Source organism: Episyrphus balteatus, chromosome 3 (assembly GCF_945859705.1).
Source record: "Episyrphus balteatus chromosome 3, idEpiBalt1.1, whole genome shotgun sequence".
In the NCBI taxonomy this organism is placed as follows: domain Eukaryota; kingdom Metazoa; phylum Arthropoda; class Insecta; order Diptera; family Syrphidae; genus Episyrphus; species Episyrphus balteatus.
Window position 1 is genome coordinate 103,412,793 of NC_079136.1, and position 27,923 is coordinate 103,440,715.

The 27,923-nt window shown below is 32.4% G+C and overlaps 2 protein-coding genes across 3 annotated transcripts; one reads left to right on the forward strand and one right to left on the reverse strand.

Moving 5' to 3' along the window:
* Positions 1-14,228: 14,228 nt before the first annotated feature.
* Positions 14,229-18,633, forward strand: LOC129913992 (signal recognition particle subunit SRP72). The gene is made up of 7 exons (XM_055993007.1): positions 14,229-14,448; positions 14,513-14,886; positions 14,952-15,142; positions 17,042-17,513; positions 17,572-17,733; positions 17,791-18,314; positions 18,369-18,633. The coding sequence occupies exons 1-7, from the start codon at positions 14,334-14,336 to the stop codon at positions 18,499-18,501; spliced, it is 1,971 nt and encodes a 656-aa protein (XP_055848982.1). The 5' UTR covers positions 14,229-14,333; the 3' UTR covers positions 18,502-18,633.
* Positions 18,634-21,676: 3,043 nt separating this feature from the next.
* On the reverse strand, positions 21,677-27,390 carry LOC129913993 (pseudouridylate synthase 1 homolog). Of its 2 annotated transcripts, none has more exons than XM_055993008.1 (4): positions 27,216-27,390; positions 22,599-23,030; positions 22,269-22,539; positions 21,677-22,211 (listed from the first exon to the last, which is right to left on the reverse strand). In XM_055993008.1, exons 1-4 carry the CDS (start codon positions 27,253-27,255, stop codon positions 21,692-21,694), a joined length of 1,263 nt encoding a protein of 420 aa, XP_055848983.1. In that variant the 5' UTR covers positions 27,256-27,390; the 3' UTR covers positions 21,677-21,691. The 2 variants fall into 2 exon arrangements, with proteins under 2 accessions (XP_055848983.1, XP_055848984.1); XM_055993009.1 differs by having other exon boundaries at positions 27,220-27,376.
* Positions 27,391-27,923: the final 533 nt, after the last annotated feature.

The following is a 27,923-nucleotide window of genomic DNA, read 5'->3' on the forward strand; positions in this document are numbered from 1 at the left end:
ACCTTAAAACGGGCTGCATGACAAAACTGCCAGACTTTCGCCCGGGAGACCTCTGAATTTTGATAGCTGACAATAGCACCTTTAATTTGACACCAATATTGTCTTTTAACTCTATGAGATGCACGATGCACTTTACCACGCCAATCGTGCCAGGATGCGAACGGGAAGACCTGTGGTTTTCGTAACTACTAATAGCCCTCTTTCACTTCCCATTTGAAATTTTCTTTTAGCTCGATGAGTTGAGCGTTTCTGCAGTGGCCGCCCGCTCTATATAATAACTGTTTATTAAAGAAGTACAAGAAAAACCCAACCAATCAAATCAAAGCAATTCTGAGGAAAACAAAAGCGTACATGCATAATACACTGCACTTTTCCTCAAGCCTGGTACGCTGCTCGCGCTAAATTTTAGCTCCCATACAAATTATCGAAAAATTTTAGCCGAGCTAAAATGTGTCCCATACAAATTATCGATAACTTGTATGGGAATTTTATCTTGGCTAAAATTTAGCGCTAGCAGCGTACTAGGCTTCAGAATTGAAATGTCAAAAGTTTTGTTTCCGTTTTTTTTTTTATTTTTTCTTCGACAATGACGTTTGGCTTAAAAGCCCAATAGCCCTTCAAGGCTTCAAGCAAGAAAACGGAGTTCAGAAAAGACACTCCGACCGAGAAAAGCGGGGTTACACTCACACACTTGCAACTTTTTGTGTATGAACACAAAGTCGAAGGAAAAATCGTGGTGAAAAAACCAATACATATAAAATCGGCTCCGCGGTGATAATAATTTCCATACTAGTTTGATCCGCCTTCGCACCCGTTTCTGAGCCGAAGTCGGACTCATCTCCGCCCGAGGCGGAGCGGATTGAGACCGAGGTCGGACTTGTTTGCTTGAAGGGAGGTGTGTTTTTTTGTTTATCTATATAGATTTTGTGCAAAAAAACGACATCGAGGTTTTTGAAATCAAAACAATTTACATGATAAAAACAACAAAAACTTTATCTGTATAGATCTTTGAAAAATCCAGATAATTATCCAGATTTTACTTTCTCTCGATAAAAACAGTAGTGTCAAGGTAGTTTACTTGTTGTGTTCAAACAGAAATATCTGAAAATATTAACAAAAAAAAAAAAAAGCGGAGAAAATGAGGTTTGAAAACATCTCTCATAGAAAAAAATAATCAGAAATTTATTTGACATGGTTGCATTGAAATGGAAATATTTCGAGATATACGCAAATGCTTAAAACACAAGAACGACGCAATTAATGTTGATGGTCATGGTCTTAAAATGAAGCTAAGAATATACAAATGATTTTTGGTTTTATGTTAAAAAAAATTTTTTTTTTGAATCCAAGTTGGATGCAATGGCCATACGATTGGTTTTGGTTTTTTTGTGAAAAAAATGTTTGAATCCATCATGGATGTAATGGTCATACCACTACGGAGTTAAAAAAAAAACATGAGCACGGCACATTTTTGACAGACAGCCTGCCAAAGTGTATGTACAGTGGTGCCAAACATTTAGATGGATTTCAAAAATCCCGATGTCGTTTTTTTGCACAAAATCTATATAGATAAATAAAAAAACACACCTAAAGCCTGGTACGCTGCTCGCGCTAAATTTTAGCTGAGATAAAATTCCCATACAAGTTATCGATAACTTGTATGGGATCCATTTTATCTCGGCTTAAAATTTTCGATAATTTGTATGGGAGCTAAAATTTAGCGCGAGCAGCGTACCAGGCTTAATGTAATTAAGGCTTTACGGTAAATTTTGTGATTTTTCATCAATTTTTTATCGATCATGTGAAAAGTCAATTGTTTTTTTGACACTGAAATAATTAAAATTTTTTAACTTTTCCTTTTTTTGTAATAGAATGTGAATATTAAAAAGTATTTTCTGCGAAAGAAGAAGTCATAAAGATAAATAAAAAAAAAATTAATACAGAGGCGCAAGACCGCCCATGGGCGAAATTGGAACCTCTGGTAGCTTAAACAAAGTGAAAAAAGAAGTTAACCGTTAAATCTTCCAAAAATCTAAGCAACAGGAGCCAAACAATACTGAATTGATGATTCTGATAAAGAGGACTTTGCAAATTGTATTTGTACCTTCTATCTGCAACTGTTTTCTTGATCCAATCCAAAGTATTGTTGGATTATGTACAAAATGTGTACCAAATGGTACCAAAAAGCTTGTGCTGGAGTGAGAAATAATGAAAATATAGCATAATTGTATTATTAAGCCCAGTACGCAGATCGCGCTAAACTAAATTTTATCTCGACAATTTTTATCTCTACACGCGTTCGCTAAAAGCCAAGATAAATTTAAATTTAAAAATAACGGCTGAATCACAGTTTCATTTACTTATACCAGCTTACATTCAATAGGTGTATTTTTTATTACCACCGGTCTTAACTGGACAAAAAAAACGCCTCGGAGCTTAACTTGAAATCTTGGCAGCACTGTATATTGAATGTTCCGAAAACAGCAGACACAACAAAAATTTAGAGTTGTCATATTTTTCGCTTTCGTCATTTTCTTGTATTTTTCATGTATGTTTTACAAAGAGATACAAAAATGTATGCTAGCAAAACTATTTTAATACATTTTGTCCTTCCAAACGTGAGTTTTCACGTTTTAATTTATGAAAAAATTAGTTTGGTAGCACAGATTTAAAACTCTTCAAAAAGTTAAGCCCAGAGAAATCTCCGGGCTAAACAACTAAGCCCAAGGGGCTGAGGTGTTGTTGTATTTAACATGTAAATTGCTTAGCCCAGACTGCGTTTTTTTTGTCTAGTTAAGACCGGTTGTAACAAAAAACACACCTAATATTAAATTACATATATTTTTTACCTGCAGAATACCTTTTTTACGCTCTCATTTTGTTTTATTCCTCTTCTTTTATATATTCCAAGGTTTTTTTTTGCCTCTTATTCCTTGCAGCAACAACAACAACCACAAAAATGTCAAAATTTATCGAGCTAAATTGAGTAGAGACTTTTTGCATAAGTAGTAGATGAGAATTCGAATTTAGCGCGTGAACTGCGTACTACCTGGCTAAAAATCCTCGCTAAAATTTATCTTTGGAGGAAATTTGTATGAAAGATAAATTTTAGCGCGATCTGAATACTAGGCTTTATTACAAATAGACAATAAAAACGGTCTTTCTTCCAACAAAATTTGATAGGGCGGTCTTACCCCCATGTGGGGGCAAGACGGTTTTTTGTTTGATGTTTTTCAAAACGTATTATCTTTTGTTCAGTATTTTTTATTTTGTTTTATAATAATGAGAGTTTCTGCAAAAAACATTTTACTTAATGAATAAAAACTTTATTCTATTTAAAAGATGTTTTTTTATTGTTTTTTAAGACAGTCAAACACTAAGTGGGCGGTCTCTCCCCCACTTCCCCTATATTTGTTTAACAATCTTACGGCCATATTAATCACTAGTTTAAAAAATACATCTGGATGTAAACAATGTCAAATGTCAAAAATAAATCCAATTCCATAATATTCACTACTTAAATCCAATCTAAAATCCAATTTTTTGAATCCAATCTCGTTAAATCCAAACAAATTTAAACTGCTCTCTGGAGGTCTGTTTAACTTTACAAATCCAGATGTAAAATTCATTTTCACAGTGTTAAGTTGTTTTGTCAAGTATTTTGTGAAGGAAAAATAAAGATAAATCCAAATTTAACAAAATTTGTTCAACAATCACATAATTTATTTTGAGTGAATAATAAGAACAAAAAATTAAATCCTTGGATTTATGAAAATCGGATTTGGGCGATTAGATTTAAAATTAACTTTTATCCAAACTAAATCCAGAGTGAATAATATGCCCGTTAGCTAAGTAGATTTAGAATAAAGGCTTAACTACATTGGCTCAAAAAGTGAAAAAGTACAAAAGTGAAAATTTTCAAACGCATTTTTGTATAGTTTTTTGGGATGAACAATTAAAACAAATGATGCAGAAAGCTTATTTTTTGGTCTAAAAAACAATTTCCATACTCTTTATCACAAAACAATTGCGATAGCCAGAAAAAAAATATTTTCACTTTTGTACTTTTTCAAAAAGTGATGTATGTAGTTAAGCCTTAACGGCCATATTATTCACTCTGGATTTTGTTTGGATTGAAGTTAATTTTAAATCCAATCACTTAAATCTGAATTTTATAAATCCAAGGATTTAATTTTTTGTTCATATTAGGTGTGTTTTTTTGTTTATCTATATAGATTTTGTGCAAAAAAACGACATCGAGATTTTTGAAATCAAAAAAATTTACGTGTTAAAAACAACAAAAACTTTATCTGTATAGATTTTTGAAAAATCCAGATAATTATCCAGATTTTACTTTCTCTCGATAAAAACAGTAGTGCCAAGGTACTTTATTTGTTGTGTTCATACAAAAATATCTGAAAATATTAACAAAAAAAAAAAAGCGGAGAAAACGAGGTTTGAAAAAAACTCTCATAGAAAAAAATAATCAAAAATTTGTTTGAGATGGTTGCATTGAAATGTTAATATCTCGAGATATACGCAATGCACTTTTCAGATAAAAGTCTTAAATGAATCCTGATAAGATTGTTGAACAGATAAGTTTATAAAATTACCAAAGTTTTTTCGAAAAATTAGAAATAAAAATTAAAAAGTTTTCACATTTGATTTTTAAAAAATCGAAAAAAATTCAATATGGCTACCTTCAAACGCTTATAACACAAGAACGACGCAACTAATGTTAATGGTCATGGTCTTAAAATGTAGCTAAGAATATACAGATCATTTTTGGTTTTTTGTGAAAAAACAATTTTTTTGAATCCAAAATGGATGCCATGGCCATATGAAAATTTTTGTTTGCATCCAACATGGATGTAATGGCCTTCCCACTTCGGAGTTAAAATAAAAAAAAACAAAAGCAACATTTTTGACAGACAGCTGCCAAAGTATATGTACAGTGGTGCCAAATGTTTGCATGGATTTCAAAAATCCCGATGTCGTTTTTTTGCACAAAATCTATATAGATAAACAAAAAAACACACCTATTGTAATGTTTTATTCCGGGTTCACAATAAAACTTATATAATTTCCGCACTTATATTTCCGTTCAAATAAGAACACACTTTATTTCAACTCAATTTACTTTTATTATTCGCTCAAACAAACACACTTTTAAATCACTTTATTTACTACTAACAATTCGCAACACTTTATTTCACTTTGTACTGTACTCTTTCACTTTCAAGATTAAACCTAAATTTTAGCTCCCATACAAATTATCGAAAAATTTTAGCCGAGCTAAAATGTGTCCCATACAAATTATCGATAACTTGTATGGGAATTTTATCTTGGCTAAAATTTAGCGCTAGCAGCGTACTAGGCTTCAGAATTGAAATGTCAAAAGTTTTGTTTCCGTTTTTTTTTTTATTTTTTCTTCGACAATGACGTTTGGCTTAAAAGCCCAATAGCCCTTCAAGGCTTCAAGCAAGAAAACGGAGTTCAGAAAAGACACTCCGACCGAGAAAAGCGGGGTTACACTCACACACTTGCAACTTTTTGTGTATGAACACAAAGTCGAAGGAAAAATCGTGGTGAAAAAACCAATACATATAAAATCGGCTCCGCGGTGATAATAATTTCCATACTAGTTTGATCCGCCTTCGCACCCGTTTCTGAGCCGAAGTCGGACTCATCTCCGCCCGAGGCGGAGCGGATTGAGACCGAGGTCGGACTTGTTTGCTTGAAGGGAGGTGTGTTTTTTTGTTTATCTATATAGATTTTGTGCAAAAAAACGACATCGAGGTTTTTGAAATCAAAACAATTTACATGATAAAAACAACAAAAACTTTATCTGTATAGATCTTTGAAAAATCCAGATAATTATCCAGATTTTACTTTCTCTCGATAAAAACAGTAGTGTCAAGGTAGTTTACTTGTTGTGTTCAAACAGAAATATCTGAAAATATTAACAAAAAAAAAAAAAAGCGGAGAAAATGAGGTTTGAAAACATCTCTCATAGAAAAAAATAATCAGAAATTTATTTGACATGGTTGCATTGAAATGGAAATATTTCGAGATATACGCAAATGCTTAAAACACAAGAACGACGCAATTAATGTTGATGGTCATGGTCTTAAAATGAAGCTAAGAATATACAAATGATTTTTGGTTTTATGTTAAAAAAAATTTTTTTTTTGAATCCAAGTTGGATGCAATGGCCATACGATTGGTTTTGGTTTTTTTGTGAAAAAAATGTTTGAATCCATCATGGATGTAATGGTCATACCACTACGGAGTTAAAAAAAAAACATGAGCACGGCACATTTTTGACAGACAGCCTGCCAAAGTGTATGTACAGTGGTGCCAAACATTTAGATGGATTTCAAAAATCCCGATGTCGTTTTTTTGCACAAAATCTATATAGATAAATAAAAAAACACACCTAAAGCCTGGTACGCTGCTCGCGCTAAATTTTAGCTGAGATAAAATTCCCATACAAGTTATCGATAACTTGTATGGGATCCATTTTATCTCGGCTTAAAATTTTCGATAATTTGTATGGGAGCTAAAATTTAGCGCGAGCAGCGTACCAGGCTTAATGTAATTAAGGCTTTACGGTAAATTTTGTGATTTTTCATCAATTTTTTATCGATCATGTGAAAAGTCAATTGTTTTTTTGACACTGAAATAATTAAAATTTTTTAACTTTTCCTTTTTTTGTAATAGAATGTGAATATTAAAAAGTATTTTCTGCGAAAGAAGAAGTCATAAAGATAAATAAAAAAAAAATTAATACAGAGGCGCAAGACCGCCCATGGGCGAAATTGGAACCTCTGGTAGCTTAAACAAAGTGAAAAAAGAAGTTAACCGTTAAATCTTCCAAAAATCTAAGCAACAGGAGCCAAACAATACTGAATTGATGATTCTGATAAAGAGGACTTTGCAAATTGTATTTGTACCTTCTATCTGCAACTGTTTTCTTGATCCAATCCAAAGTATTGTTGGATTATGTACAAAATGTGTACCAAATGGTACCAAAAAGCTTGTGCTGGAGTGAGAAATAATGAAAATATAGCATAATTGTATTATTAAGCCCAGTACGCAGATCGCGCTAAACTAAATTTTATCTCGACAATTTTTATCTCTACACGCGTTCGCTAAAAGCCAAGATAAATTTAAATTTAAAAATAACGGCTGAATCACAGTTTCATTTACTTATACCAGCTTACATTCAATAGGTGTATTTTTTATTACCACCGGTCTTAACTGGACAAAAAAAACGCCTCGGAGCTTAACTTGAAATCTTGGCAGCACTGTATATTGAATGTTCCGAAAACAGCAGACACAACAAAAATTTAGAGTTGTCATATTTTTCGCTTTCGTCATTTTCTTGTATTTTTCATGTATGTTTTACAAAGAGATACAAAAATGTATGCTAGCAAAACTATTTTAATACATTTTGTCCTTCCAAACGTGAGTTTTCACGTTTTAATTTATGAAAAAATTAGTTTGGTAGCACAGATTTAAAACTCTTCAAAAAGTTAAGCCCAGAGAAATCTCCGGGCTAAACAACTAAGCCCAAGGGGCTGAGGTGTTGTTGTATTTAACATGTAAATTGCTTAGCCCAGACTGCGTTTTTTTTGTCTAGTTAAGACCGGTTGTAACAAAAAACACACCTAATATTAAATTACATATATTTTTTACCTGCAGAATACCTTTTTTACGCTCTCATTTTGTTTTATTCCTCTTCTTTTATATATTCCAAGGTTTTTTTTTGCCTCTTATTCCTTGCAGCAACAACAACAACCACAAAAATGTCAAAATTTATCGAGCTAAATTGAGTAGAGACTTTTTGCATAAGTAGTAGATGAGAATTCGAATTTAGCGCGTGAACTGCGTACTACCTGGCTAAAAATCCTCGCTAAAATTTATCTTTGGAGGAAATTTGTATGAAAGATAAATTTTAGCGCGATCTGAATACTAGGCTTTATTACAAATAGACAATAAAAACGGTCTTTCTTCCAACAAAATTTGATAGGGCGGTCTTACCCCCATGTGGGGGCAAGACGGTTTTTTGTTTGATGTTTTTCAAAACGTATTATCTTTTGTTCAGTATTTTTTATTTTGTTTTATAATAATGAGAGTTTCTGCAAAAAACATTTTACTTAATGAATAAAAACTTTATTCTATTTAAAAGATGTTTTTTTATTGTTTTTTAAGACAGTCAAACACTAAGTGGGCGGTCTCTCCCCCACTTCCCCTATATTTGTTTAACAATCTTACGGCCATATTAATCACTAGTTTAAAAAATACATCTGGATGTAAACAATGTCAAATGTCAAAAATAAATCCAATTCCATAATATTCACTACTTAAATCCAATCTAAAATCCAATTTTTTGAATCCAATCTCGTTAAATCCAAACAAATTTAAACTGCTCTCTGGAGGTCTGTTTAACTTTACAAATCCAGATGTAAAATTCATTTTCACAGTGTTAAGTTGTTTTGTCAAGTATTTTGTGAAGGAAAAATAAAGATAAATCCAAATTTAACAAAATTTGTTCAACAATCACATAATTTATTTTGAGTGAATAATAAGAACAAAAAATTAAATCCTTGGATTTATGAAAATCGGATTTGGGCGATTAGATTTAAAATTAACTTTTATCCAAACTAAATCCAGAGTGAATAATATGCCCGTTAGCTAAGTAGATTTAGAATAAAGGCTTAACTACATTGGCTCAAAAAGTGAAAAAGTACAAAAGTGAAAATTTTCAAACGCATTTTTGTATAGTTTTTTGGGATGAACAATTAAAACAAATGATGCAGAAAGCTTATTTTTTGGTCTAAAAAACAATTTCCATACTCTTTATCACAAAACAATTGCGATAGCCAGAAAAAAAATATTTTCACTTTTGTACTTTTTCAAAAAGTGATGTATGTAGTTAAGCCTTAACGGCCATATTATTCACTCTGGATTTTGTTTGGATTGAAGTTAATTTTAAATCCAATCACTTAAATCTGAATTTTATAAATCCAAGGATTTAATTTTTTGTTCATATTAGGTGTGTTTTTTTGTTTATCTATATAGATTTTGTGCAAAAAAACGACATCGAGATTTTTGAAATCAAAAAAATTTACGTGTTAAAAACAACAAAAACTTTATCTGTATAGATTTTTGAAAAATCCAGATAATTATCCAGATTTTACTTTCTCTCGATAAAAACAGTAGTGCCAAGGTACTTTATTTGTTGTGTTCATACAAAAATATCTGAAAATATTAACAAAAAAAAAAAAGCGGAGAAAACGAGGTTTGAAAAAAACTCTCATAGAAAAAAATAATCAAAAATTTGTTTGAGATGGTTGCATTGAAATGTTAATATCTCGAGATATACGCAATGCACTTTTCAGATAAAAGTCTTAAATGAATCCTGATAAGATTGTTGAACAGATAAGTTTATAAAATTACCAAAGTTTTTTCGAAAAATTAGAAATAAAAATTAAAAAGTTTTCACATTTGATTTTTAAAAAATCGAAAAAAATTCAATATGGCTACCTTCAAACGCTTATAACACAAGAACGACGCAACTAATGTTAATGGTCATGGTCTTAAAATGTAGCTAAGAATATACAGATCATTTTTGGTTTTTTGTGAAAAAACAATTTTTTTGAATCCAAAATGGATGCCATGGCCATATGAAAATTTTTGTTTGCATCCAACATGGATGTAATGGCCTTCCCACTTCGGAGTTAAAATAAAAAAAAACAAAAGCAACATTTTTGACAGACAGCTGCCAAAGTATATGTACAGTGGTGCCAAATGTTTGCATGGATTTCAAAAATCCCGATGTCGTTTTTTTGCACAAAATCTATATAGATAAACAAAAAAACACACCTATTGTAATGTTTTATTCCGGGTTCACAATAAAACTTATATAATTTCCGCACTTATATTTCCGTTCAAATAAGAACACACTTTATTTCAACTCAATTTACTTTTATTATTCGCTCAAACAAACACACTTTTAAATCACTTTATTTACTACTAACAATTCGCAACACTTTATTTCACTTTGTACTGTACTCTTTCACTTTCAAGATTAAACTGTATCCGGTCGGTGTCTACGCTGCCCTTTTATATCGGAATTTCGAGATTCGAGAATGTCTTCGAAGATTCTCGTCTTTGCTTCACGAAACTTCCTTTCCAGGAGGGGCGCTTCATACTTCCGGTCTAGTGGGATATTTTGGGATGTGTTCAGAGGTAGTTCTACTTAGCTAAATCTCGGATTTAGGGTAGGTGCACGGAGAAAAAATAAGGTATGTACCACCTTATTTCTGGTGCATTTAACTATAATGTAAAGTTAATATAGGGATGACTCCCCAATAAGATCAAATTTACCTTACTGTTCTAGTAAATTCGTAGCTTCTGATTTACTTTACAGTAAATATGAATTTCAAACAAAAATTACTAGAAATAAGGTACATATTTTACCTTACAGTAAGGCTGAAAACTACTCCTTTTTAAAGTAACTTGAACTGGTGTGGAAGGTAAATAATTCATGAGTAAATAAAGCCAATTTCATATTATTAATAATAGTTTCCTAAAGAAAATTGTAATGCATGAATCTACTAATATTATAATAAAATAAAAATAATAATTATTATTGAAAAACATATCTAACTTTGGTAAAATTGCGCGCAATTCCTCTTCAAAGCGATTTAGGAGGAAGTATGTGTGACCCAGTTATGTTTTTCAATAATTGTTATTACTTTTATTTTATTATAATATTGGTAGATTCATGCATTACAATTTTCTTTAGGAAACTATCATTAATAATATGAAATTACCTTAATTTGTTAAGAATATGCCAGCTGCAATTGCGGAAAAAACGATGCTCAAAATAAGACATAGAGTAAGTCCTGAAAAAAAAAACTATATTTCCAAAAGAAAAAAAAAACGCATCTTTATTTAAAATTCTGGTGTAAGACTTCGTGTCCAGAAAATCAAAGATTAAATCCTCTTGTACATGAAATAGTGCTCCTCTATTAAACATTTCATGTTCAGACTCGTCGACATGCAAAGAATCATTTCCATTGGAGGCTTCAAAGAAAATAATTATTGTTTGTTTTTGTTAATGGTTTAACTATTAAAAAAATTTCACACAATTACAAATTATAAAAACAAATTGAAAATGACATTTCCACTTACTTTTTTCAATTATTCTGCACTCAACTACACGGAGAAAACATAACGCCAGGGATAACTTTACTTCTAGTATATTTAATCAGAATAAAGTTTAATATACCAGAAATAAAGTTAAATATACCAGAAGCATAGTCATCCCTGCCTTATTTTTTCTCTGTGTATGATACAAAAATAAAGGGATTGCAAAATGGCGCACTTTTTAATGACAGTATGAGTTTTTTTTTATCTAGGGCACTGTACTGTAATGTAAGACTTGCAAAATCTACCCAGAAATCACTTAAATATTTTTAACTAGAATTTTAAAGTAAAAAAAGTGATACAATTTCATAGTTGAAAATAAATTTTACTTTACATAAAGAAAATATTGCTACAGGTAAAGTTTGTGCTACTATATTTTGTTCACTATAATTTACTTGTAAAAATTACTTTACGGAGCCAGTAAAAATTCAATACGTAAGATAAATTTTATTAAAAATCTAAGGCTTTTTACTTTAATTATCTTACTAGTCATTTGGAGTGAAAAATACTAGATTCATTTTTCTCCGTGTGGAAACGTAGTATAATACTATGTTTCCACATACGCTAAATCCGAGATTTAGCTAAGTAGATTTAGCATAAATCTCGAGTTTTATTCTAAATATCGGATTGAAATTAGTTGAAAATCTTAGATTAAGGGTAGCTAATCTGAAAATAAGTGAAGTAGATTTAAAATAAATCTCGAAATTTATTCTAAATCTACTTAGCTAAATCTCGTATTTAGCGTAGGTGGAAACATAGTGTAACGATAAATTACTGAACTACTTTTAAGATAAAAGTCTGAACACACTACCTACTACTGCAAAGGTAGAAATGTGAACGGACCTTTAGTAATTAAGAAAATATCCCACTGAACACATCCCAAAATATCCCACTGAACACATCTAAAAATATCCCACTAGACTGGAAGTATGAAGTGCCCCTCCTGGAAAGGAAGTTTCGAGAGACAGGGACGAGAGCCTTCGAGGACGTTCTCGAGTCTCGAGATTCCGGTATAAAAGGGCAGCGTAGACACCGACCGGATACAGTTTAATCTTGAAAGTGAAAGAGTACAGTACAAAGTGAAATAAAGTGTTGCGAATTGTTAGTAGTAAATAAAGTGATTTAAAAGTGTGTTTGTTTGAGCGAATAATAAAAGTAAATTGAGTTGAAATAAAGTGTTCTTATTTGAACGGAAATATAAGTGGAAATTAAATAAGTTTTATTGTGAACCCGGAATAAAACATTACAATAGTATAAATCCGAGATTTAGCTAAGTAGATTTACGGCCATATTATTCACTAGTTTAAAAAATACATCTGGATGTAAACAATGTCAAATGTCAAAAATAAATCCAATTCCATAATATTCACTACTTAAATCCAATCTTAAATCCAATTTTTTAAATCCAATCTCGTTAAATCCAAAAAAATTTAAACTCCTCTCTAGAGGTCCGTTTAACTTTATAAATCCAGATGTAAAATTCATTTTCACAGTATTCAGTTGTTTTGTAAAGTATTTTGTGAAGGAAAAATAAAGATAAATGCAAATTATACAAAATTTATTGAATAATCACACAAGTTTTTTTTGAGTGAATAATATGAACAAAAAATTAAATCCTTGGATTTATGAAATTCAGATTTAATGAATTGGAGTTAATTTTAACTTTAATCCAAACTAAATCCAGAGTGAATAATATGGCCGTTAGAATAAATCTCGAGATTTATTTCAAATCTACTTTGCTTAAACACAGATTTGGGTTCAGCTACCCTAAATCTAAGATTTTCACCTACTTTCAATCCGAGATTTAAGGCTTAACTACATACACACTTTTTCAAAAAGTACAAAAGTGAAAAGATTTTTTTCTGGCTATCGCAATTGTTGTATGATAAAGAGTATACAAAGTGTTTTTTAGGCCAAAAAATAAGCTTTCTGTATCATTTGTTTTAATTTTCATCACGAGAAACTATACAAAAATGCGTTTGAAAATTTCAACTTTTGTACTTTTTCACTTTTTGAGCCAATGTAGTTAAGCCTTTAAGCCTGGTACGCTGCTCGCGCTAAATTTTAGCTCCCATACAAATTATCGAAAAATTTTAGCCGAGATAAAATGGATCCCATACAAGTTATCGATAACTTGTATGGGAATTTTATCTCAGCTAAAATTTAGCGCGAGCAGCGTACCAAGCTTTAGTATAAAACTCGAGATTTATGCTAAATCTACATAGCTAAATCTCGGATTTAGCGTAGGTGGAAACATAGTATTATCAGGATCCATTTAAAACTTTTATCTGAAAAGTGCATTGCGTATATACTGAAACATTCCCATTTCAATGCAACCATGTCAAACAAATTTTTGATTATTTTTTTCTATGAGAGCTTTTTTCAAACCACATTTTCTCCATTTTTTTTTTGTTAATATTTTGTTTTAATTTATGAAATGTCATTTGAAAAAATTGTAAAATAAAAAATAACAAATTTTCTTCGTGTTTCTTCGCGTTTCTTCGCGGAAAATGGTAAATAATTATTAAAAAATTAATTATAAATAAATTAAATACGAATTACGGTAGCTGACATTGGTAGCCAAATTGTCTTGTTTTGACAATTTGGCGACCAATGTCAGTTCGGAAGATATTACCTTTTTATGTGTACTGTGGGTGTGTATAGCACATTTGGTACGTTTACCAACTTCACCAACACAAACATACCCATTTGAATTTTCAGATACAAATTTCCATCTGAAAATCGTAACTAAATGTCAAAAAACGTAACTAAATTCCACCTAACTTTTTATGACATCTGACCAATCAGAGCCTCTGAAAATTTAGATCTTAAGTTCAGGTCGCATGCGTTGAACGCGGGGAATAGCAAGTCGGACTCGTTTTGCTTAAAGGGAAAACTCTCCATTTTTTTTTCTCCACAGAGAACGGAGATACCCAGAAGTATCTGGGAAGAAAACATGAACACATCTTTGTGTAAACGCAGCAAATCGATGAGTTGTCATAAATTCGTAGTGTCAAAAAAAAAAGGAAATTTTCTTTGGTGTGTGGCAAAAAATATAGTGGAATAAAGAAAAAAATTTAAATCTATAGATCTTAAAATATTTTACCAAAATAATGTCGAAAGACAGTGGAAATCAAAAAGAAGGCATTATAAAAGCTGCTTATGCCGATGTTAATAAATTTGGACAGAACGGAGAATTCGAAAAGGCAGTGAAGGCAGTCAACAGAAGTATGTAATTTCATGTGGTCTTTGACTGGAATAGTGTATTATTTCCATTCTCCTAACATTTCAGTTCTTGGTATTGCTCCTGATGATCAAACTGCGCTTCATTGCAAGGTCATATGCTTGATCCAAGTGTCTAAACTTGAAGAAGCTTATAAATTTATTGAAAAAAATAAATTAAATTCTTTGGTCTTTGAAAGAGCTTATTGTGAGTATCGTTTAAATCAACCTGAAAAGGCGCTCAAGACCATTGATGGCAGTGAGCATTTGGGCCCTCTTTCCGCAAACCTCAAGGAACTTCGCACACAAGTTTTATATAGGTTAGAGCGGTTTGAAGAATGCTATGAATCTTACAAGGAAATCATCAAAAATACCACTGATGATTACGAGAATGAAAGAAGAACCAACTTGAGTGCTGTAGCTGCTAATTTAGCTCTGGATGAGGTAAGTTCAATAATGAATTATTATTCTGAAACTAATAAAATTCGTACTTTTTTTTTTTTGAAAAGGCAAGGGAAATTCCGAATCTACCTGAAGAAACCTACGAAATGTGCTTCAATGGGGCATGTGCCTTAGCAAATCGCGGAAAGTTTCTCGAAGCCGAAAAGAAATTAAGAGTAGCAGAAAAACTTTGCCGCGAGACTTTGGAGGAAGACGGAGCTTCTGAAGATGAGATTAAAGAAGAAATTGATGTAATTAGGTAAGAAATTCAAAAGTGGTTATTTTTATGATTTCTAGATTCAATAATAACAAGCAGATACATGTCTGTATAACAAATCTGGTTCCGGACACTTAAGAAAAGATTTCAAAGAGTTTTTTGGCTTAGTGTTTTACAAATCAGCAAGTATTTTTTTAAATTTTCAATCAGATTTTAAGTTTAATTAAATTTTACGAAACTTACCGCGTATTTATAAGAAATATTTAAAATTATTTCTTTGACTCGGCGCACAGTGTGCAATTTTCATACAATGAAATGTTAACAAAGAAAAAAAAAAATTAAAACTGCATGCGGCGTTCTGCAGGGTCATGAACATAGGTTAAAATAAGCAAAAATATTATTTAAAGCCAGTTGATTTTTTCGAGTGAAACTAATGGTTGCGTATTTTGTTATATATGAAAAATAGCTGGACAAACATTTTTTTGTATTATATTTTGATATTCTATTATGAGATAATCACAAAAAAAATGTGTTGTTAAGTCCTAAAATGGATGAAAATTTCATTTTGTCTCAAGGCCTCAGGCCATTTATTTCAATTATTTGTTCTGACTTCGTCAAGCGTTTTAGAAATGTATCCGCATGTATCTGTCATGAAATGGTGCTTAGGACCTCGCTTAATATTCTATTTATCAGAATCCGTTAAGGGTTTTTGTCAATAGCTGCGGCACCCACACAATATTTTTTTTTTGGTCAGATTCATAGGGCCAAAACGTATTTTCGATGTTTTCAAAAATCGTAAATCACATTTCTTTGAATCGTAAATTATTTTTTTAGATACTTCATAAAAATATAAGACAAAAAGATTTAATAAAATTATTCGACATCTCGCTTCGTTTTCGAGATATAGATAGTTTTGAGAAACAACTCCCAAAATCGTTTGCTCGATGTCGGCTCTTCCCCATATATTTTTGTACATATGTATGTACTCGATTGCCACATATCACTCTTTTTATTAGATTTATATATTTAAAAATCAATAAAGCACTTGTAGAAATACATACATACATATTCAACATAATTAAACTGGTTTTCATTGCAAAAATTAGTTGTACTTGCAACCACGAATTTAGTTCCGCTAGATTGGCAAAATTGCACACTGTGCGACGTTTCGAAGAACTTTCAAACTTCGTGGTCACGGGATTACAATGGGTTTGATGGATGTTGTTGTTCTCGATCGAGCACGCAAGTTGTACCTGTGCGTTATTATTTCAGCCAATTCTAAAGTAACAAGAAGCAACCATGATAAAGTTGATATTTTAGAATCTAGAACTTTCACAAACAACTAATAAATCGTAGCTAAATTATTCAGACAAAGACGGTAACGGAGAAGGCGAGTAGACGCGTCTTCTCCGTTACCGTCTTTATCTGGGAATAATTTGGCTATGTTTAGTTGCTTTTTAGTGCAACTTCAACAACATTTACTTTATGATGAGCCTTTTAGTGTCACTTAGTTTTAAGAAAATTGATTAATGCCCGTCGTACACCTAGCTCTCAACGCATTCAACGCAAATTCATAACCTTAAATTCTAATTGATGGTGCTTTCAATCATATTCAAACAACGAGTTTTAGACAGTTGGCGATCGATGGTAAACGAATTAATTAAAAAGTATATGCTTAAATGCATACTGGGTTTGAATATCAATATGATATTATATTTTGTGCGTGACACAACTTTCTTTACTAAATAATAAAAAAAAATTATAGGCAATATAAGCAATCTTCAAGAGGCATTGTTTAGTAGAATGATTTATGTTTAGCCCGAACACCATAATTTAGTTTAGAAATTAACCATGAAATGTGTATTTTTATAAATATTTGTTTTAACAACTGCATATTGAAAAAAAAAAACAATTTCAATAAAAACATAATACAATTTTCAGGGTTCAAATTGCTTATTGTCTACAAATGCAAGGAAAAACTAAGGAATCAGGCATAATTTACGCTGATTGCCTGAAAAACAAACCTAAAGATCCAGCTCTTGTCGCTGTGGCAAGCAATAATACAGTAGTCATCAATAAGGATCAAAATGTGTTCGATTCCAAGAAAAAGATTCGTTTGGCTATGGCTGATTCTTGTGAACATAAGTTGACTTCACGTCAAAAGAAGCTCATCGCTTTGAATAACTGCCTATTGGCATTGTTCACTAACGCTAATGATTGTCAAACTTTGTGCAACAAATTGATTCAATCAAATCCCGATGTGGAGTTCCAAGCTGTCCTTATAAAATGCAGTCAGCTCGCTAAGGATAAGAAGTACAAAGAAGCTGTGGATATATTAAACAAATATGCTGCTTGCAATGCAAATAATTCATTAGCAAGCAAGTTTGCTATCATTCAGCTTTGGTTGTTGCAGGTTTGTCACGTATTAATAACTTCTCACTGAAAACTTAAATAAAATTATAAATTTATAGGGAAATCGCAAAGAAGCAATCGAAGTTCTTCTTTCTCTCGGAGAGTCAAAATATAAACCTGGAGTGGTTTCAGCTTTGGTAACTCTCTATCTAGGTACCGACAATAAACAAGCAGCTTCCGCACTTCTTAAGTCCGCTGTTGACTGGTACAAAAAAAATAACGTAAGTCATATGAAGTGAAAATCTTTCAGAAAGTCTTAATTTAAATAAACACTTCAGGTCAGCAGTGCTGATTTGTCCGATATGTGGCGCCAAGCTGCTGAGTTCCATCTACGAGGTGGTGCAACAGATACAGCTGCAAGTTCTCTTGAGGAACTTCTTAAGTTAAAACCAAACGATATGAAGGTCATTGCTCAGCTAGTCATAGCTTATGCCCAGATAAACCCGAAAAAGGCACTCGAAGTCAGCAAAAAACTACCTGCCCTTGAAACTTTGACAACAGCATCTGAAATTGACGCTTTGGAAGCAGCCAATTGGGTCATGAGTACCAAGGCAGCCAAGAAGTCAGCTAACGCTAAAATCGAGCAGTCACCTAATACACCAGGAGATGTGCAAAAGAAAAAGAAAACCAATCGGAAGAGAGTAGGCAAGTTGCCCAAGAACTACAATGCTGAGGTTGGACCAGACCCTGAGAGATGGCTTCCTAAGTATGAGCGAACTGGTTTTCGTAAGAAGAGGGATCGCAGAGCCAAGGACATCATAAAAGGCTCACAGGGAATGTCAACCGGGGCTGCAGATCAATAGTGAGTTTATCATGCCTTTAAAAAAAAATTTAAGCTAAATTATTTGTATTTTAGTGATATGTCAAAAACTCAGAATTTGAGCAAAAACTCTCCAGTTACTCCAGTATATCAAGAAGCCAATCCTGGACCACGTCAACAACACCGTAAAGGTGGTGGTCACAATAAGAAGAAGAAGGGCAGACATTAAACTGCACAAATGCATTTATCTTCTTTTCTTTTGAAACAACCAGCGCGAACCTCGGCCGCACCTGCTTCGCTAAGCATTCATATTTTTTTAGAATAAAATAAATTTTATTCTATTGTATTTGGATACATAAAATTTTTGTTTTTGAATCCTTGGTATAAATGAGATGTGCAGACGGTTTTCCAGCTCGTATGCAGAAGCATGGACTCTCCGAATCTATTCAACATATATCCTTAATTTGCATCTTATTAATTTGAATTAATTATATTGAAATGCTAAGCATTTTATTGCTTTGGTCCGACTCAAACAGCCATAAGGCAGACTCAAAAAAATTATGGTTTAAATATTTAGGTAATTCCTCGGTCTCTGATTGGTCAACTGTCAAAAAAAGTCTCATAAGTAAGAATGTCCATGTACGGTAAATTACACCCTTGCGTTAATTAGAAAATGAATCGATATTGCGATATTTCTATTCAACAAAATATCGAATCGAAAAATATCGATATTTTTTTTGAGAAGGCCATCTCTATAATCAGGGGCGTACGTTGAGTTGTCGGGGCCCCGGGGCAAGACTAAATTTTTGGGGCCACTTTGATATAGAAAATAAGAACAAATAAAAAAGTACGTATACGCCCACTTATTTTTTTTTTGGGGCCTCTGAAATACCTATCATTTGTAAAATTATGTAAGTATTATTTTTTGGGGCCCCAAGATATTATGTAATTTTTCTTTCAAAAAAGCAATTTATTTTTTTGGGACCCCTGAGGTAATACTTTTTTTTAGATGAAATATTATGTGGCTGGCTACCAATTCACTGAAAAATAAAATTTGTCTCTCTTGTGTCCGAAGTGATTCATGTCAAGTATCTATAACCAGTTGACTTCTCTGTCTGCATTGTCTCCTTACGGGGCCCTGGCGTATTGGGGGCCCCGGGGCACCGCCCCATTGCCCCAATGGTGTGTACGCCCCTGTCTATAATTATCACAGATGACAGAAAAACACAACAGATAAAAAAAAAACTATTCAAAGAATTCAATTTAACTGATTGGCAGATCTTCCCAATACAGCCACAATTTTGGGTGATCTTTATACGTTTGTTTTTTTTTTCGGTTTGCCTAAACACAAAAATCAATAATAAATAAAAAAAAAAGTTTAAGCAATTTTATTTTGCACGTTCAGGAAATATTAGGTACTAGATATTTGGGTAACGTAATTTTCTGAACGGGAATTTGAGTAAATTGACTAAATTAGTTTGGATATGCTGTTATTGTCAAATTTCCAAATTTAGGGTGCTTTCATAATTGCATGGTTGCTTTGTTTACATGCGGTCATTTGCGATCAGACTAATGTCAGAAAAACTATTTGCGCATGTATTTTACTTTGAATTTATGAACACTTTTTCTGATTTGCGTCATTTGGCAAAATTTTTAAGTTTCAAATCAGCCTCTTCTCCAAAACAATCATATCTTCTTTAAGAAGAAAAAACAACTTTTTTTTAACATTTCTCTAAATATTTACAAATTTATTATATCCAAGAAATTCGCGGCTATTTTTGTTATTTTTAATTGAACTTTGAATTTCCAATCAATATTTTGACAAAATTGAGAAATAATGAAAAGCTGTATCATTTTTACCGCATTTTCCTTCTTTCTTTGAGTTTAAATTCATTGCGCATGGGAATTTTTTCATTTGCACATCTGCGCTGCAAATATTTGCGTTTTACATTTATGAACACCTGACATTTGTCATTTGCATTAATGAAAGCTTTGCATTGGTCAGACTTGCGCAACCATGCATTTATGAAAGCACCCTTACTTAAGAATTTCACAGATCGCATAGGGCAGACACCAGACATTAATATATAACCGATAATGCACTTTTTACCCGTTTTTTTCACATAAAAAGATTTAATTCTGCTAACGTAATTCTGTAATTAAAAACAATCAGCTGTCATGCATCAGACATAATAAAATTCTCAGGTCAGTTTTCATGTGTTATCAATAAAAAAAGTTGATCAATTTGGGGTCGAATCACAGCACGTTAACGTTTTGACTGTTGCTATATTGTTTATACAGTAAAAAAACAGAGAAACATATAGCGGTCATACGTAAACGAACGTATGCCGTAATTCGGCCCCCAAGGCTAAATCCAATACTGTGTCACTTTATTGTATCCTCAATCAAATCTGAATGTTTAAAAAAAATAGACGAAAGGTTAACGTTTCATAAATTTATTTGTCGACAAGTCCAGAGACGTAAAAAAAATAAAGAAGTTGCTAAATTAAAAAAAATGCTCGTAGAAAAATCTGCCAACTTTCATTCAATCGGGGCTATCACTTTTCCCATTTACCACGAACTCCGAATTTTGAAACAAATACTTTTAGTCCGTAAAGGCATATGATACTTATGTTCGGGATTCGTACTACGAGTCTACTTGAAGGAGCTAGTAAAAATGCTAAGTACAGTAGACTCTCGCTAACTTGAACATACGATAACTTGAACAATCCAATAACTTGAAGATCCTATTTTCTTGAACTTTTTTATTGCTGTTGAATAATTAAAGTATTTGAAGCTCTGTAACTTGAACAAAAAATAAATGTATTTCAACAGAAGTTTGAATTTCTTCAATGTAGGTTACTACGTTCGTAATCATGTTTTGCGTCATTTACATTAATTTATAATAAATTGAATTCATACAAAAACCAAGACTTTTTTATATGTTCCAGTAACTTGAACAATCCAATAACTTGAACAGGCCTGGTTTTGTATGTGTTCAAGTTAGCGAGATTCCACTGATTCATTTGCATGTTGAGGTAGCGCAGTGCATAGTGTACTGGCTTCTGAACTCGCTTGGTCCAGGTTCAATACTCAGGTGCGACGGAAGAAGTTTTTCAAATGAAATGAAAAAATTACTAGACCAAGCACCACACACAAAATGGAATAAAAGGAGTCTGATGATCGGATTGGCATCCGTGAAACAGTACTGTCTCTAGCCATAAGCACTTGGTGGTAGCACCTTCAAGATGTTGTTGTTGTTGTTCAAAGATTATAATGAAATTGATGGTATAAAATAGCAGCCAAACTGTAAGTATGGAAACATACGAAACTTAAATGGGTTGTATTTTCATTTAAAAAAAAAACATTCTCTTAAAGATTAAAAAAAATTGAAAACAAATCCGTTAATGTCAGTTGTTTTATTGAGTTATTTGAACTGTTGTTGCAACAATTGCTTCAGAAACATTCATCTCATCCTTATTGTCCCTTACATCATAAGAATGTAATTTCAAAGTCTCCAACCACTCAATCATAGATTTCTCCTTGAATTCCGTATCATAAATATTAGAATAAATATATTTCTCAACGAACTTCTCTATTTCTGGTTCCAATTCGTCCCATGTTAATGGCTGATGAATTCCGTCTTCACCATATCGGTCATTATATCGGTCATAATGTACCTGATCAAGTACTAAACCCAATCCGGGGGCCATTGGTAGGTCCAATCGTTCCTCTGTAAATGCTCGAGCTATTGTTGCTTCGGTGGTATTTCCTCGGACCACTGATATTGCTACTCCAACCATTTTTCTAATTTGATGCAGCATAAAACTCTGACCCTTAACCTTTAATGTGAGAAATTCAATGCCCTGAGGACTGACAAATGGTTCACTGGATGTGAATGACATCATGAAACGTTTAGATGACGGGTCTAAAAAATTTCTGAAAAAAGAAGAGCAATTGAGTATAAGTAATAAGGAATTGGAATTAATAACTTGCTTCTTGCTTGTAAAATTATGATAGTTTTTGGTTCCTTCATAGAGTTTCAAAACTGAATTAACCCTTTCCAAAACTTCATTAGATATTCGATATGTTTCCATATTCAGTTCATTAGAATGATCCTGGAAGGCTACCGAAGGAAGCGTGTAGGTATACGTTCTAGCATTGCACTTATCCTTTGCATTGAATCCTTTTGTAACACGTTTAACTGCAAAAACCCGAATTACTTCAGGAAGATCTGAATTAAGGGCACCTACATCGATATCGTCCGCTACAAGATGTAATTAATTTAATTCAAGAATAATTAGCCTGAAATAACAAAATGTTTACGCAATTTTATGGAACATATTTGTCGTGCTGCAGAAACACCTTTGTCTGTTCGAGCAGCCCTTTGAAACTGTGTTTGCTGGGCCTGATTGAACCCTTCTTCCGTGATCCATTTGTGTTTTAACATAGCATTAAAAAGATCTTCTTCGATCGTCTGCATTCCCGGATTGCGTTGCATGCCATAGTAATCTGCACCACAATACCCCATCAAAAGGGCACATTTTTTTCTTTTTATTCTATCAGCTGGATCAAAGTTGGCGCGCTTGGCAGCAATCTCTTCTTCGGTGAGCTTACTTTCGACCCATTGTCGTTTTTTAATGCAGCGTGCCTTATGTTCAAGTTTTTGTTGTTTAAGTTCCTCTTTTTTCTGATTAAATGCATCAATAGCATCGGACATTGTAGCAGAAAAACTGGTATTGTTTCGTATTAATCGGTCTAAAAAAGAGATCATATTGATATGATGAAAAAAAAAAGACAAACAAATTAACTTGGATTCCTAAAACAAATTGAACTCTAGATAGCAATGAAATAGGTATTACATTACGATGATGTCTGTCTAGTTTTCTTTATCTCAAGCTGCAGCCTAAAGCACAAAAGCGATTTGCTTCAAACTTCGTAGTTAAGTGTTTTTTCCTAGACTGGAAGTTGAAATATGACCAAAATGGGATAGGTTATTTTTCTCAAAAACGATTTTAAAGGTTTTGAGTGAAAAAATATGAGTAATGTGGCAAATAAGGTTGTACTTTTGGAATAAATCTTTTTTTGGAACGTTATTATCGATAGTTGCCATAGAACCGTTTTCTTGATTTCCGACTTTCTCTTAAACGATTTAAATAAAAATTTTTCTTGCTTTAAGGTTAAAAATGATGGAAGCGAGTTTTTTTAATTAAGTCTTGTTTTTTGGTATATTGGTCGATGAGTTAACCCTCTACTGCATACGAAGCCAAATATGGTTTTGTCTGTTTGTACGCACTTTTCTCTTTTCTGTTACAAAAAAATGGTAAAGATTAAATACAATCCTCTTCTTTGTGTTTCTGAAAACCGATAGAGATAGTTTTTTTCGTGTGTCCGACCCAAAATAAAGGTGTATTTTATGATCACAGGTGAGTCGATCAGTCGTTTACATTGAAATCGAAAGTGTAGAATATATATTCATACTTTAAGTGTTAATTACTGCGTTTGTTTGGAAAGTAAAGTGGAATTAAAAATTTATTTCTGATCGATTGTCTAATTGTGTATGCTATGAACCAATTTTTATTGTAAAAAAATTATTGGCCTGTTCTTGGGAGGTTAAAAAGTACGGAAGCCATATTTGGCTTCGTATGCATTAAGGGGTTGTAAATCTACACAATCTGTTTAATTTTTTTGTTCGAAAATTTTGTTTCTTTACATTGTTATTTTGCTTGGAAGCTATGTTTTACTTCAGAAATGGAGCCCTTTTTCTCATGTTAACCCCATTTCCAGCGGCGTAACCACAAAAATTTTAGGGGGAGGGGGGCTCACCTATAATATTTTTCAATCATTTTATTACTTTCTAGCTTTTGTAAGATCTGGGAGTGGGTGAAAATGTTTGAGCAAGACTTACTTCGACAGTGGAAAGAATTTGAACAAGAAAAAATATATATAACGGACAAAAACAAATTGCTTTTCTCGGTTCATTGTCTTAAAATGAGCAAAATTTGAATTAATTCTTAACCTTTTGTAATGCAATGTATTTATTTTACTTTATTTTGTTTTTTAAATGATAAATATTTGTCTTTTGATATTTTTAATTGTATTCTTTACATAATCTGAATAAATAAAATTAGTAAAATTTCTTACCCCTTAATGCATACGAAGCCAAATTTGGCTTATAAACAAATTTTTTAAACAAATTAATTTAAACAAATTTTTTAAATGAAAACCGTTTTGAAACAACCCAATGAACCCATGTAAAGCATTTTTAAATTTTTTCGTCCGCTAATATTAATTCATGCAGTAGAGGGTTAAAAGGAATAAAAGTCATTAGTCATTTAGATACAAAACGATCATTTGGAAAAAGATTGATAGTTTCTGAAGAACGACCCAAAGTATAGGTACATATATATACTAAACTACGATTAATTCAGGAAAAAGAATCAGAAAGAACACTGCGCCCCTTTGTACTTATCGAATACAATTGCGAATTTGAAGATAATAATGTCTATTTTTGGAAGTTTGGTCATACAGTCCGTTTTAAAACCAACAAAACTCCTAAACTCATCGACCAATACATTAAAATCAGGGTCCCTGTTCTGTAACTATATCACTGGTGATAAACGTTTTTCAACTTCTCAAAAATCCATTTTCTTGCATAAATAAAGCGAAATTTCTTTCAAATTCAGAATTCAGAAGAAGTTATGATTTTGAACGAAATTTGTATTATTTTGATGAGATAAAAAGGAATTTAAAGTCATTTAAAATCTTTATCGCCAGTGGTAAAAGTTACAGAACATGGGCACAAGACTTTATGAAAAAACTTATCTTAAGCGCTTCTAACCTTAAAACTGGCTGCATGACAAAGCTCCCAGTCTTTGACTCGGAAGACCTCTGAAATTTGATAGCTGACAATATAACTTTTATCATATCAGTCTATCTTTTAATCCTATTCTGCTATTCGATTCACGGGAAATTAAATTCGATCACATTGATCATGAACATTTTATTCACGATCATTTTACACGATTTTACTCGAACAGAAAAATGATCGTTTGAACTCGTTTGAAAAGTAGGGTTACTTACGAGTCATCATACTCGTAAACAGGAAAGCTCGAACATATTTGAGTTGTGTTGATTCTGTTTGTTCGAGATCGTTTTTTTCTAGTAAGTACTCGATGGTCGTAAACAATACTCGACTCGTTTTGAATTTGAATTTTTTTAAACAAAATCGTTGAAGCCGTTTTTGAGCAATTTCAATTTTACTAAAATCGGTATATGACGAGTACAGTTATTTTTGGTCTAAAAAAATTAATTCCAAAAACCCCTCTGTAGAGTCACCAAATAATGCTTCATACCAAGTTTGACATTAATCGGTCCATCCGTTTAGGCCAGGCATGTCAAACTCAATGGTTACTAGGGGTCAAAACAGCGAGATCTTAATTTTTATGGGCCGCAAAAAAGTAAAACTAAAATTTTATAAAACAAGAAGAATTGTAACGTTAATGTTACTGATACCTACAATCTCTTCTTTACTTCTAATTTTTTCACCAGACCAATGTGTAAGTTAGGCTGAATCTTATTTCTCTTAATAATAAAAATATCTGCTTGCATTAGTAGGTTGTGTGAAATTCGCAAGCTATTTTATATGGTGGTTTTAAATTGTCCTAAATCTGACTGAAAAAGACTTATGAAATTCGGTCATATCCACTTCATAAAAATTTGGAACTTACTTCAGAGTCGCACTAAATCTCGAATGCCTTTATCATTCGACAATTATTCTATTTTTATGAAAAAAGAAAAAACAAAGAATGCCATCCTAGGACATTCATGATTTAACCTACCGTTGCGTTGGGTTAAATCAGAACATTCGTTTCCTAATTCACGAGATCCTTTAGGTAAATTTATAATTTTGTTTTCAAGTACATTCCATATTTATTTGTTCATTAAAAAAGAGGTGAATGTGCGTTGAACAGAGAATATAAATTATAACCTTAACGGCCATATTATTCACTAGTTTAAAAAATACATCTGGATGTAAAGAAATTGAAATGTCAAAAAAAAATCCAAATCTATGATATTCACTATCCCACCAAGAAAAATATAGTCATTTTTAACTATGTTTTAACTATTTTCATAGTTAAAATCGGGGTAACTATTTTGGATTTGGATTTATTTTTGACATTTTTCAATTATACATCTAGATGTATTTATTAAACTAGTGAATAATATGGCCGTAAGCCTGGTGCGCTGATCGAGATAAATTTTAGCATATTTGGAATTTTAATTGTTCAAAACAAACTCATAATAAAATACATTTTAGCTCCCATACAAACTGTCGAAAAAATTAAGCCGAGATAAAATTTATCTGAGCATCTTATCGATAATTTGTATGGGACCTAAAATGTTCCTAGTTAGGAAATGTGTAAAGTGTAATGTGATTCTTTTATTTTCATATAGCAGTCACTTTTATTTTCTTACCCAGTTTTCGAACGAAAACGGATTGTCGGGAAAAAAATGACACTTTGTAAATCGGGATAGGGTCCAAATGTATTGACTGTCCCGCCGAAACCGGGACGTCTGGCAGCCCTAAGTACACTTTACCACATCCAATTCTGCTAGGATGCGGACGAGATCTGTTGTTTTCGTAATAACTAGTACCTAGCTCTTTTTATCTTTCAATGTGAAATTTTCTTTAGTTCGTAAAACACTGGGCACTAAAAAGAAACAGGGCATTAATAAAAGGTATTGCTTTGTTGCGAGAATTGAGTCCAGTTTCCCTTCAATTTTGTTGTAACAAACTTGTGCGCTGAACTAACTCGCTAACCCAAACAGAAATCTTGTATCTTATGACCTTATAAACTTTATCAAAGTAAAATTTTAATATAGTATCGTCGATTTTTAAAATGTAGTCCCTTCTTGTTAATCAAAAATATATAAATTCACCTGCCTTGGACAGCACAAACAGATGAGCCCGCTTTAACATTCTTTTTAACCAATTTTAATGAAACTTTTTCGGTATTTTTTTTTTTTTATTCAAGTAGAAAACGTAAACACACGTGCAAATAGAAGTGTAGAGAAATATTCAATCAATGGGTGCGTTCACGTACGCACAGATAAACTATCCAAGATACCTAAGTATCCGATACGTTTGTGAACACGAATCAGCTGTTCTTCAAATCTCCCATAAGATACACGAGAATCCAGAAATTTTTAGGATACCTTTGCATTTTTTTGCTTGTCAACACATGTTTACGATCAGCTGAGATTTTATATGGGATTACAACAACACAAAGGTATCCAGATACCCTTGGATCGGTACGTGAACGCACCCAATGTTAAGTCAAATGGTGCTTTTCCACTTCTTTTTTTTTGGTCAATCTCCACTGGTGAAAGGTAAGCACTGGAACAGGTCTTCCCTTCAAGCAAACAGGTCCGACCTCGGTCCGAATCCGCTCCGCCTCAGGCGGAGCTGAGTCCGACTTCGAGGCAGAAACTGGTCCGAAGGCGGCTCAAATTACTATGGAAATTAGAATCACCGCGGAGCCGATTTTATATGTATTGGTTTTTTCACCACGATTTCTCCTTCGACTTTGTGTTCATATACAAAAAGTTGCAAGTGTGTGAGTGCAACCCCGTCTTTCGCGGTCGGAG